General features: G+C 32.6%; 1 protein-coding gene across 10 annotated transcripts in view; it reads left to right on the forward strand.

The window, feature by feature from the left end:
- The window catches only part of CCDC88A (coiled-coil domain containing 88A), a 103,169-nt gene that overhangs the window by 55,398 nt on the left and 34,618 nt on the right, over positions 1-13,153 (forward strand). For all 10 annotated transcript variants that reach the window (XM_072937714.1, XM_031675670.2, XM_072937717.1 and 7 more), the window contains exons 13-16: positions 964-1,148; positions 6,559-6,696; positions 8,055-9,125; positions 10,516-10,643. In XM_072937714.1, coding sequence (XP_072793815.1) covers positions 964-1,148; positions 6,559-6,696; positions 8,055-9,125; positions 10,516-10,643 — 1,522 coding nt within the window. The remainder of the gene's footprint in view (positions 1-963; positions 1,149-6,558; positions 6,697-8,054; positions 9,126-10,515; positions 10,644-13,153) is intronic.

Below are 13,153 nucleotides of genomic sequence, written 5' to 3' on the forward strand. Positions count from 1 at the left end.
ATATAAAGAAGAAATAAAAGTCACTAATAATTTTTGACTCACTTTTACATTTCACAAAATTTGCTTCTAAAATTTTTCTACACATACACAGATATTTTAGGTATCGTCAGATAAATATGTATATACAATTAGGTTTCCTTTTTTCAGTTAAGATTATAACTAGACATTTCCCATGTTAAAAATGTATTGTAAGCATTCTTTTTAATTCTTTATAATCTGACCTGAAGCTTCTTTATAACACATAGTATTGAAAATTTTCCTAAGGTATATCATGTCTTGTAGCCTAATCTTATTTGACTGAAATGCTTGACCTCAAATCATGAAATAGAGTTTTACTATAGAAGACTTGGACAGCTAATGGAATTTAAAAAGCCAATGACTATCTAATATACCAGCTTTTAATAAAAGAGTAGCAATGTACTGACTAGAACAAAAGCATGGAATAAGAATTGAGGCTTTCTTTACTTAAAGTCTAGGGAATATTTTACTCTACCTAATGTTTCAAAGAATGCACGCTTGTGGGGATGTATGTTGTATGTGTGTATGTGTGTCTTTGCTTTTTATGATGGGGAATTTCAAACATACACAAAAGTAGACAGACCTAGAAACACCCTCCTGTACTTCTGTTTACTTCCCTTCCTTTTGTTCAAGTAACCTAAGATTCATTGAGATTAAAGTGGCTTGGGCATTGTCAAGTAGTTAACTTCTCATAACTGAACTGAAATTCTAGTCGCTTCTGTCTAAATTTTGTACAATTTTTTTCAATAGAATGCTTACAGATACATTACAAATTTAAGATTTACCTGTATTTTATCTCGCCATTATTTTTTTCATAGTGCCTACCTTGTATAACTTCATAATTTTTTTATAAGGTTAAGGACCAGGTGATGTATTTACACTAAATATTTTAAATAGTGAAGAGTAAACATAGGTTTACCAATGATGTATTTTTCTCTGTTACAGCACCACAAAAATCCTTGGGCCATGAGGTAAATGAATTGACATCAAGTAGGTTATTGAAGTTGGAGATGGAAAATCAGAGTTTGACAAAAACTGTAGAGGAGCTTCGGAGTTCTATGGATTCTACAGAGGGCAGCACTTCCAAACTCCTGAAAATTGAAAAAGAAAATCAAAGACTAAGTAAAAAGGTAAATAAAAATTAATGTTTAATATAATGTTAAAAATATATGTAAGAGTATAAAAGAATAGCACTGAGGTAGAACACTTACTTGGTAGTTTTTAATATTATTTTAACTTATGGAAAATTTCAAACATATATAAATGTAAAGTGAATGAACGCTTACATTTATTCAACTTCAACAATTCCTGACTTATAGTCAGCCTTATTTCTACCTCTGCCTACTCTCCCCACAAACACTAGATGATTTTGAAGTAAACCTTAGACATGGTACTACTTCAGAATATCTCAGTAAATATCTCAGTATAAATCTTTAAAAAGTAAGGAATTTTAAAAAAAAGAACAGTGATATTATCACACTTAAAAAATTAATAGTTTTGGTCAGCATTTCAATTTCTCCAAATCTATTATGATTTTTTTTCACATTTTGTTCGATTTTGAATCCAAATAAGAGCAACACATTCGATCAGTTGGTGTGTTGAAGAAAACAGGTTGTTTGTCTAACAGTTTTCCCACAATCTAGATTTTGCTGAATGAGTCTTTACCAGTTCCTTTGTCCTCCTCTGTATGACTTGTTTTATCTGTAGGCTTAATCAGGTTCAAGTTGAGTTTTTAGTAAGAATACTCATAAGCAGTATATTTCAATCAGGAGGCACATGTCTGGTTGTCTCTCTTTCTGTGATGTTAGTTGTCATGGAAAATCATTTGCTTAGATCCTTTCTTTAATCAGAGTTTAAAAAATCCTGCTATTATATCATCCTTTCTTAACTTGGTAGCTAGAGTATTTCTATAGGAAAAACTTTGTTTTAAAAACTATTGGTTTAAAAAAAACAATCACCTTCAGTTACTCTGAGAAATAACTCTTAGGGGTAAAGTAGGAGGAATGTTTGATTCTTTACCTTTACTTACCAGTTTCCTAGTAGTGAATTGGTTCCCTCAAATCCTCCTGAGACAATGAGTGAGTTTGTTTGTTTCAGTATCATTGTGAACTCATGGGTTTAAAAATATTTGAAGCATTTCAATGCACTGTATTTATTTCTTACTGTCCCAACTCTTTAAGTTGCTTCCTGAATCCTTTTAACATGACCTTAGAACTTCTGGAGAGCTTCTTTGCTTTCTGCCATGACAAAGTGTTCTAGGTTCCTCTTAAACATTTTCTGCCTCAAACCTCGAAACAGCCATTTCTTTAAAATGCCCTTGTTCCTTTTAGTAAGAAATTATATTTAGAGACTACAACTTAGACATTATGAAATCTGAATTTTAATTAGACCTTGATTGAACAGAAATATAAGCATATTTTATTTTATTGCATTTCACTTTATTGCACTTCACAGATATTGCATTTTTTACAACTTGAAGGTTTGTGCGAACCCTGCTTCAAACAAGTCCATCAGCACCATTTTTCTAACAATATTTGCTTTACTTCGTGTCTCTGTGTCACATTTTGGTAATTCTCACAGTATTTCAAGCTCTTACATTGTTACTTGTTATGGTGATCTGTGGTCAATGATCTTTGAAGTTATTATTATAAATGTTTTGGGGTGCCACAGACTACACCCACATAAGACAGTTAACTTAATTGATAAATGGTGTGTGTGTTTTGATGACTCCACCAATTGATGATTCCCCTGTCTCTCTTCTTCTCCTTGGACCTCCCTATTCCCTCAGACACAGCAATACTGACATTAGGCCAGTGAATAACCCTACAATGGCCTCTGTGTGTTCAAGTGAAAAGAAGGGTCACATGTCTCACTTTAAATTAAAACCTAGTAATGATCAAGCTTAGTGAGGAAGGCATGTTGAAAGCTGAGATAAGCTGAAAGCTAGGCCTCTTGTAACCAAATAGTGAGCCAAGATATGAATGCAAAGGAAAAGTTCTTGAAGAGAATTAGAAGTGCTACTCCACTAAATGCCTGAGTGATAAGAAACTGAAACAGCATTATTGCTGATATGGAGAAAGTTTTAGTGGTCTGCATAGAAGACTTCTCAGCCACAATATTTCCTTAAATCAAAATCTAGTCCAGAGCAAGATGAGGCAGCAAGTGCTAATGTAGAAGCTGTGGCAAGTTATCCAGAAGATCTAGTTACGATAATTAATGAATGGTGCAAAACTAAACAATAGATTTTCAATGTAGATGAAACAGCCTTCTCTTGGAAGAAGATACCATCTAGGACTTTAATAGCTACAGAGGATAAGTCTGTACCTATGTTTGAAGCTCCAAAGAACAGTCTGACTCTCTTCTTAGGAGCTAACACAGCTGGTGACTTGAAGTTGAAGCCCATGCTCGTTTACCATTCTGAAAATCATAGAGCCCTCAAGAATTATGCTAAATCTACTCTGCTTGTACCTTACTAATGAAACAACAAAGCCTGGATGACCAAACTAACGAAACAACAAAGCCCAGATGACTGAACATCTGTTTACAGCGTGGTTTACTGAATATTTTAAGCCCACTGTTGTGACCTATTCCTCAGGAAAAAAAAGATTCCTTTCAAAAATAGTACCGCTCATTGACAGTACACCTGGTCACCCAAGAACTCTGGTGGAGACATATGGTGAGATTAATATTTTCATGTCTGCTAACACTAGATCCATTCTGCACACCATGGATCAAGGAGTAATTTCAACTTTCAAATCTTGTTCTTTAAGAAATACATTTTTGTAAGGCTTCTAGCTACCATAGATAGTGATTCCTCTAAGGGATCTGGGCAAAGTCACTTGAAAATCTTCTAGAAAGAATTCACCATCTAGAAGCAATTAGGAACATTCGTGATTCATGGGAACATGTCAAAATACCAACATTAACAGGAGTTTGGAAGATGTTGATTCCAACCCTTAGAGGCGACTTGGAGAGGGGTTCAAGATTCCAGTGGAATAAAGTAACTGCAGATTTGATGGAAGCAGCCAGAGAATCAGAATTAGAAGTGGAGCCTGAAGATGTGACTGAATTGCTGCAATCTCATGATAAAAAATTAATGAATGAGGAATTTTTTCTTATGGATGGGCAAAAAAGAGGATTTTTGAAATGCAGTTTACTCCTGGGGAAGATGATGTGAGGATTGTTGAAATGACAACAAAGGATTTAGAGTATTATATAAATTTAGTTTGTAAAGCCGCAATCAGGTTTGAGAAGATTGACTATAGTTTTGAAAGAAGTTCTGCTGTAGGTAAAATGCTGTTAAGCAGCGTTCCATGCTACATAGAGATTGTTCATGAAAAGAAGAGTCAATTGATCCAGCAAACCTTATTGTTTTATTTTAAGAAATTGCCATAGCCAGCCCAGCCTTCAGCAACCACCACCCTGGTCAGCAAACAACACTGAGACAAGACCCTCCACCGGCAAAAAGATTGAGCTGTTGAAAGCTCAGATGAGAGCATTTTTTAGCAATGAAGTATTTTTAATTAGGTGTGCAATTGATGTTTTTAAGTGTAGTGCCATTATTGCATACTTAATAGACTATAGTGTAATGTAAACATAGCTTTTACATGCACTGGGAAACCCAAAAATTCATGTGACTTGTTTGATTGTGATACTCACTTTATTGCGGTGGTCTGGACCCAGACTCGCGTAATATCTCTGAGGTATTCTGTATTCCAATTGTGGGGCAGTTAGTCCAGGTAATTTATTTTTGCATATCTTTCTGCATACATACACACACACACATAAATAGAAATCATATAAAAACATACATGATGTATTTATCATGAACACTTCCCATCACATATACTCCCCCAAATGTGCTTTCACTTTTGTTTCCAGTTCTTGGTCACTGTAAACAATACTGTAAAAAATATTTTTGTACATATGTCCTTATGAATTAGTTTTTATTTCTATATATAGTCAGCCATGTCTAGTTTTTCTTTTGATAGATTCTGTGTTTCTGGACTCGGTTATAAAATCTCCCTAACTTTTAGACCAGTAGTTTTGAACAGGTATTGCATCAGAATCACCTTCAAGACTTGCTAAAATATATATTGCTGAGCCCCATGCCCAGAGTTTCTAATTTAGTAGGTCTGGGCAGGGCGCTAAGAAATCTCATTTCTGAAAGTTCCTAGGTGATACTTAACCTGCTGTTTTAGAGCCGTGCCTTGAGAACCACTGCCTTAATGTGAATAGACTCCTTGATTTTCTTGCAAGATTTTTACTCTTTTAAAACATTCTTGCATCATTTTTAATCCATTAACCAAATAAACTTACTAAGCATTTCATAATAAATATAATGTTAAAATGGGAATGGCCATTTAGAACTTGGAACAGTTTTATTTTGGTTTTCGGTGTAATTGGATCTGGCAATTATAATTTGATTTTTAAATTAGCTTTTAAGTCTAATTAGTAAATTCTTAGAGATTCTAGCGAGTTTTCACCAGTTCATTATATGCCTTTTACAAACTGAGTGTTTCACTTGAATTTCATTGAGTAAAACAGCAAATAAGTTTAATTAAATAATCTGCTATCCATATATTTCAGTCAGTAATGAGAGAACCAATTTAGTTGTTAATAGCTTAAAGGTTCCTGGTCATGTAAGTTAATGTTGATTGAATTATTAGATAAGGTTTATGACTTGATGCTTTTGAGATATTACTGAAAGATTGATTTCCATGTGTGGTTACCTTCCACTGATGTTAAAATAGAAAAATTCAACTTGCTTTATGAAAGACTATTAACATTCTTAGACTTCCTTACTATTGATATAAGGATTTAAGTAATATTTAAACTTGAAGTGGAATATTTTATATGCCTAAGTCTTCTTTTTTTTTTATTACCTGGTTTAATAATGTTTTATAATAACGGGGAAATCAATAGTTTGGCATATTTCGAAGTTGAATTTGCTTTTTCATACTTAATAATAGCTTACTTTATTGTATCTTTGAAATGTATAATTCAGAATAAATTTAAATCTAGAATATAAATATTTGCTCAAGTTTTGTTCAGACCTTTTTTCTCTAGTAGTTTCCTTTTTCTCTCTTCTTTTTAATCCAGGTCTCTTCTTGTTTCCTCATTAAACTTTTCACCACCATTTCTCATTTTTTTCCTTTTTGTGCAATGAAATTCCTTGATGATAATTAAAATTTTACTTTACAAATCTATTTAAGCCAAAAGAGTTTTCAATAAGATTTGTACATTCTTCGTATGGCATGTGTGTATGTATTCAGTTAGATTTGTGTTTGTGATTAGAAGTAGAGTTTGCCCTCAAAGATGCAGAGGATAAGAAAGATAGTCACGTCTGTATGTTTTATATAGCTGCTAAAATTAGCTTGGAATATGACTTGAATTTTTCATTGAAATTCTTAAATTTCACCATTTGGGTGTTAAAACTGTATTTTTTCCTTTATTCAATGATTAGCATTTGTTTTTACATGTTCCCACTGTTGGGCAATATTTAATGATACATTGTTTTTGTGATTTCATTTTCTCTAGGTTGAAATTCTTGAAAATGAGATTATTCAAGAAAAGCAAAGTCTTCAGAATTGTCAGAATTTAAGCAAGGATCTAATGAAGGAGAAAGCTCAGCTTGAGAAAACAATTGAAACACTTAGAGAAAATTCAGAGAGACAGGTTCATAACTTTCCTATTATAAGTAACATATTTTTAAAATTTATTAACAAAAGTTATTCTATAGTTAAGATAATAAAATGTTCATAATAACATTAAGTGTAAATATTTTAGAACTTTTTAGATTTTAAAGTAACTATGGTGTTTCCTCATTTTCTATCCTATGCAAAATAGGATAGAAACAAAAAGTTGAAGGGAAAGCTTAGAAGTTTTTAAGTTGCCTGTGTGCTTAATAATTATCTGGTATAAAATGTTGTGGTACCTGTGTTTAAATTGCTCTCAAGTGTCTGTGGATTCGAGCTGCTGATTTTAAAGTCCCTGAATGAAGCTGGGGTGAAATACAGCTACACTCTGACCTCACTAAAGAGGGACAAGTGGTGGCAGCAACCATCTTGGGTATTTTCCTACTTGCTTTCAAGTGTTTTATTGGTCATTCTCATTTTATGCTTGAGGAAACTGAGAATTAAATACATTAAGTGGCTGGCTGTTTTAAAATTTCTACTTTTTTAGAAATAAAGTGATTTGTTTTATACTATCTAGGTATAGTTCTCAGGCCACCTATAAAAATGCAGATTTCCGTGGCTCTACAGAACAAAAATTCTAGAGCTAAGCATGGTTCTCAGGGGATTGTTTAACACACTAAATTTTTCGAGACCCATTACAGTAGGCCATGCTATAAATTGGATGTATTAGTTTTAAAATGTACTGGGGATTTTGTTACTTTGATATTGTTAAATTAGAATTCTTTTGTGGAATGAATTCACATAAATACACAGCAATATATATACACTTACAACACAGCAAATATTTACTGAGTATTCACTGTGTATATACATTGCAAAATTTATTGAATGAAAGTAAAAGCTTTATATCTTCAAGAAGAGGGGCAGTGGGTATAGCTCAGTGGTAGAGCACATGCTTAGCATGCAGGAGGTCTTGGGTTCAATTCCCAGCACCTCCATTTAAACACACACACACACACACACACACACACACACACAAAACATAGAAGAAGATAATGTGTCTATTATGTTTCACCTGTACTCATCTTTGAATTTGAAACATGTAACCGTAAATAGCCTGAAGATCATTTTGATTAGTATTAAATATATCTGTCTTAATCATCTTATCATTCCTTTACATTATGAACTCTCTAAAGATAGGAACTTTAATGACCTGGCAGTACATGTACAGAGTGATCTCACAGTACACATTTGTGAGAATTAAAATTAAGATAGACAATTTTAGCACCTTTTTATGGTTTGATTTTCCTGTTAGCTTTTGAAAGGGAGAAGCTATGTAATTTTAAATATTTACTTATGCTCAGTCAACTTTTAAATTTCCTCCTTTCTTTTTGTTAGATTAAAATATTGGAACAGGAAAATGAACATCTGAATCAAACTGTGTCCTCCTTAAGGCAGCGCTCCCAGATAAGTGCTGAAGCAAGGGTGAAAGACATTGAAAAAGAAAATAAAATTCTCCATGAGTCTATCAAAGAAACAAGTAGTAAGCTAAGCAAGATTGAATTTGAAAAAAGACAAATTAGAAAAGAATTAGAACATTACAAAGAAAAAGGAGAACGAGCAGAAGAACTTGAAAATGAGTTGCATCATCTTGAAAAAGAAAATGAATTGTTACAGAAAAAGATTACCAATTTAAAAATTACTTGTGAAAAAATTGAAGCCTTAGAACAAGAAAATTCAGAGCTAGAAAGAGAAAATAGGAAGTTTAAAAAAACATTGGATAGCTTTAAAAACCTTACTTTTCAGTTAGAATCCCTAGAAAAAGAGAATACCCAGCTTGATGAGGAAAATTTAGAACTGCGAAGGAATGTGGAATCTTTGAAGTGTGCAAGCATGAAAATGGCACAGCTACAATTAGAAAATAAAGAACTGGAAAGTGAAAAAGAACAACTTAAGAAAGGGTTAGAGCTCATGAAAGCATCTTTCAAGAAAACAGAGCGCTTAGAAGTTAGCTACCAGGGTTTGGATACAGAAAATCAGAGACTACAGAAAGCTCTAGAAAACAGCAATAAAAAAATTCAGCAATTGGAAAGTGAACTACAAGACTTAGAGATGGAAAACCAAACGTTGCAAAAAAATCTGGAAGAGTTAAAAATATCTAGCAAAAGACTAGAACAGCTAGAAAAAGAAAATAAATCATTAGAGCAAGAGACTTCTCAACTAGAAAAGGATAAGAAACAACTGGAGAAGGAAAATAAGAGACTCCGACAACAAGCAGAAATAAAAGATACCACATTAGAGGAAAATAATGTGAAAATTGGAAATTTGGAAAAAGAAAACAAAACCCTTTCCAAAGAGATTGGTATTTATAAAGAATCCTGCATTCGTCTGAAAGAATTAGAGAAAGAAAATAAGGAGCTTGTGAAAAGAGCAACTATTGATATAAAAACTTTGGTTACTTTAAGAGAGGTAAATATAGTTAAATTTCAAACAAATATTTTTTACGTTTTTAACTCAAGGCTTCTTTAAATTTTATTGCAGTAATTTGCATTATCTATTTATGGGTCAAAGTAGAAAATTGAAACTAGAAACAGTTTCCTACTTTTGTTAAAATAAGGAGTAAATGTAAATTGAATTTTTTAAGAAATTGTAGTAATAAGGTTTCCATGTGGTATCTGACTTGTTAAATTGTAACTTTATACATTTATTTCAGAATAGTATTAAAATATTTCATCAAAACTTACTGAACGTAAGTATAATAAGCATGATAGCAACTAGTTATTCAGTACTAACTATGTGCCAAGTACTGTGCCAAGGGCTTCATAAGTGGTATTTATGTATATTTATATAATTTTTATAACCAATCCTTTATGATCATCATCACCATTAGATTAGAAAACTGAGGTTCAGAGACATTAAGTAACTTACTCAGGATCACAATGGTGTATTTGGATTCCTGGATTCAAGTCCTGATCTTTCAGACTTAAGAGCCTCATGAATTTTGACTGCTAAGCTAGGAATGCAAATCAGGTTGAATTTAAAGGTCAACATCAAATAATTGGTATTTGGTTGGATCTGTGTGTCAAGAAGAATTCTTAAATTCACTGGAGTAGATTGACACTAGGTCTTGTGAAACGTGATTGGTGTAGCTCAAAAGATCACATGCTTGGCTCTTTTTTGCTATTCCTATGCTATACTATATATAATAACTTTCAGTTCAATTTAAAAGTAGCTTATCATTCTGACAGAAACTCACTTTGGGAAATCTGCCTTTCCACTAAAGAGGCATTGAGAGGGGACCATTATTATCTTTTCCTTTTTTTTTTTTCTTTCTCTTCTATAGTCTTAACAGACATGAGCAATTGGTTCCTTGTCCCTGAACCTCTAAGAATTCCCCCTAGTTATTCAGGTCAATGTCTTAGGCCTCTTCTACTGGGAGAGGAGTGCTTGTGGTGGGAGAAGGGTGTTGTATCCAAAATATATTCATAAAAGGAATATGCACTAAGTTTCTAGTTCATTATTAAAAAGTTAATGAATGTGTGTTTTACCCACAGTTTTCAGACCTAAGGTGTGTGTATTCAAAAGCACGAGTTTCTCCTTTCAGTTTTTAAAGCTAAAAAGTTAAAAAGAAGTTTTAGCAAGATGAAGGAAAAAAATCACTTTTTGAGCTAGGTTATAATTTTGTTGTTTAACTGGTTTTTTTTTGATCAGTGAAGGAAAAGCTCAGCAACAGCATTTCTATCTTTCCTGTTTTGAATGTGTGTTTCTGGATGATGGTGGTACTTGGAATCTTGGCTGAATTTCTTAAATGTTTATGTTCATAACACTTATGTGAGTTTTGTATTACTTTTAAAATAAGGATTTGGTGAGTGAAAAATTGAAGACTCAACAAATGAATAATGATCTTGAAAAATTAACTCATGAGCTTGAGAAGATAGGGTTAAATAAAGAGCGACTCTTACACGATGAGCAGAGTACCGACGACAGGTGAGTATTAAGTCTATTTGATACTGCTTCTTGGCCTTTTGGCTAAGATGAGGTGTGAGTCTATTTGAGAATAAACAGTTGAAATTATTGTTGATTCTTTCCTATTCTAGCTACAGGATACGTTTATGTATTTCACCCTGTTCTGGTTCTTTTCTAACCTTAGAGAAAGTTCTATAAGAAAAAAAATTAAAAATCAAATAAAAACTATCTAACATTGATATAAGGGGAAAAAACCAAAATGGTTTTATATAAATACCATTACATAATAGGAAAACAGGATGTCTCCCAGGTAACAGAAGATCAGAGGCTGTCATTGCCTTTGAAAGTAGAATGAGACATTACCAACAAAGTCCTGTGTCATGAAATACACAGTCAATTTAAGCAAATTATTCTTTATTTGAATGATGTGTTTACATGCCTCAATTCTCCATTTATTTTGTGTGCTAAAATGTGAACTTTAAAGAGAAATGGAGGAAATCTTTGAAACAAAGGAAAATACACTGAGAAGCCATTAAGATATAAAAATAATCTGAAAAACTAGGCTTGACAAACAGTAAAAAATTAACTTACACACTTGAATTTGAGAATGTTCAGTACATACTTAAAGAGGATTTTTGTTCTCTATAGTCTGTCAAACAGTTAATTGGATTTTCATGTAGTTAGCTTAGCATCTAGCTGGCCACTAGTTCCAGCTAGAATAGAAGTGTGTATTGTTAATATTGTTTTATATAGATTAGACTTTAATTCAGTGGAATTTTTGTAGTTATATAATTTGTATTTTGTCATCTACCCATATTAATGTTCTAGTACGTGTCTGTATTCTGTATAAAATAAATGAATATAGGAAAATTGATGCTGATTATATGGGATTTATTTTTGTAATTTTGAAAATATTCAAAGTTAATAGAATAGATTGATACCTTTAAAGGTTAGTTGTATAATAACAAATAGAAGTAATTTGAGGCATTTTTTTCTAGCAGTCAATTCAAATAACCTTAACTGAATTACTATACAGATATTTCACGAGAAAATATTTTTTGAGTTAGACATACAATTAAGGGCCAATTTAGTTGACTATCTTTTGATATAGATACTAAATATATACCACTGCTTTATTCAGAGTTTTTGCCTGCCATGTGTAAGACATTTAAAAAGTAGAGCAAAAAAAAAGTAAGCCATGTATCTGCCTTAACTGTCCCTGTTTTAAATTTATTAGCCCATCTCTAGAGGGTCCCTTCACCTTGTGGCACCTCTTCCCAAGCCTTACTTCATGCAGTTAGTCAGTGTCAATTAAGCTTTCATTATCTGCTGATCATCAGCATCAAATAAATGATAATGTTTCAACTGAACCTTGAAGAATGATAGAAATTTGCAAGGTAGAAATGGGGAAGGGCATTCTATGCAAATAAAGCACAAAGGTGTGTTTAGCAATTCTGAGTAATATTAAATATATATTAGAAAAGGGCAAATTTGGAGGCATGGAGACGAGTTAGGAAGTTATTGTAATAGTCTGGACAAGATATAAGTGTGTTCATTAGTTGGCACATTTTCATTTTATAATGAAAACATTAGACATAGAGATAAGGGTGTGTATATTGAACTAAGACTTTCAGGAAAAGGAATTGAGAATAGTTAATAACTATGATTGAATCTGGGGATCAGGAAAAGAAGTGTGTTAAGACACTAAACCTGCTTCTTTCTCAGCCAGTAAGTTAGCCTTAGCGTCACAAAGAAAATTAGTTTATAGACATAAATTTCTTTAACATTCCATCCCCTCCATCTTGGAATTATGTATATCTGCATCTGTCTTTACCTCTAATCTCAGATGGTATCCCTAATTCCTTTGTTAGTCTGACCTCTTCATCTTTCCAGTTGATTTTGTTCCCTCTAACCCCCTTTGAAAATACAATTATATTATTAAGATATTTATTCTTGCCATCAAGGACTATATAGTCTAGTTATGGAATTGAATGTGTTAATAAAATCAAAAAAGTAAGTTTAGTGGTGGAGTTGCAAACAGTGCTATGTGATCACTCTTGTTTTTCTCTTTTAACAGCTCTTTTCCTGTGTCTTCTCTGTCAATATAGTTTCCTAGGGTTATGTTCTTAGGCTTCTTATCCACTTACTCTAAATGCTGAGCATGCCCATCCATCACCTCACCTGATGTCTATATTATTCTCTGCTTACTGGACATCTGTATTTGGACAGTCCAGAACTCAAGCATCACAAATTTAATATATCCAAAGTCACACTCATTAAATGCTTTAAAATTGCTTGTTGATTCAAGCTGTTACCAGAATGAGTGAGATTTGTTCTCTGTTTCAATGAACTTAAAATCTGGTTGAACAAAAAACAGATACATGGAGTATGTGTATGCACATTTGACTGTCCTTTATGATTGGATTGTTGCATTCTGTTGATTCTTATTTTGTAGTTAGCTTTATTCCTTTGATAACTATGTGAGTTTAAAAAGCTAAAGCTCTAATCTGTTCTTAGAAACAATAATCAGT

Source organism: Vicugna pacos, chromosome 15 (assembly GCF_048564905.1).
Source record: "Vicugna pacos chromosome 15, VicPac4, whole genome shotgun sequence".
In the NCBI taxonomy this organism is placed as follows: Eukaryota; Metazoa; Chordata; class Mammalia; order Artiodactyla; family Camelidae; genus Vicugna; species Vicugna pacos.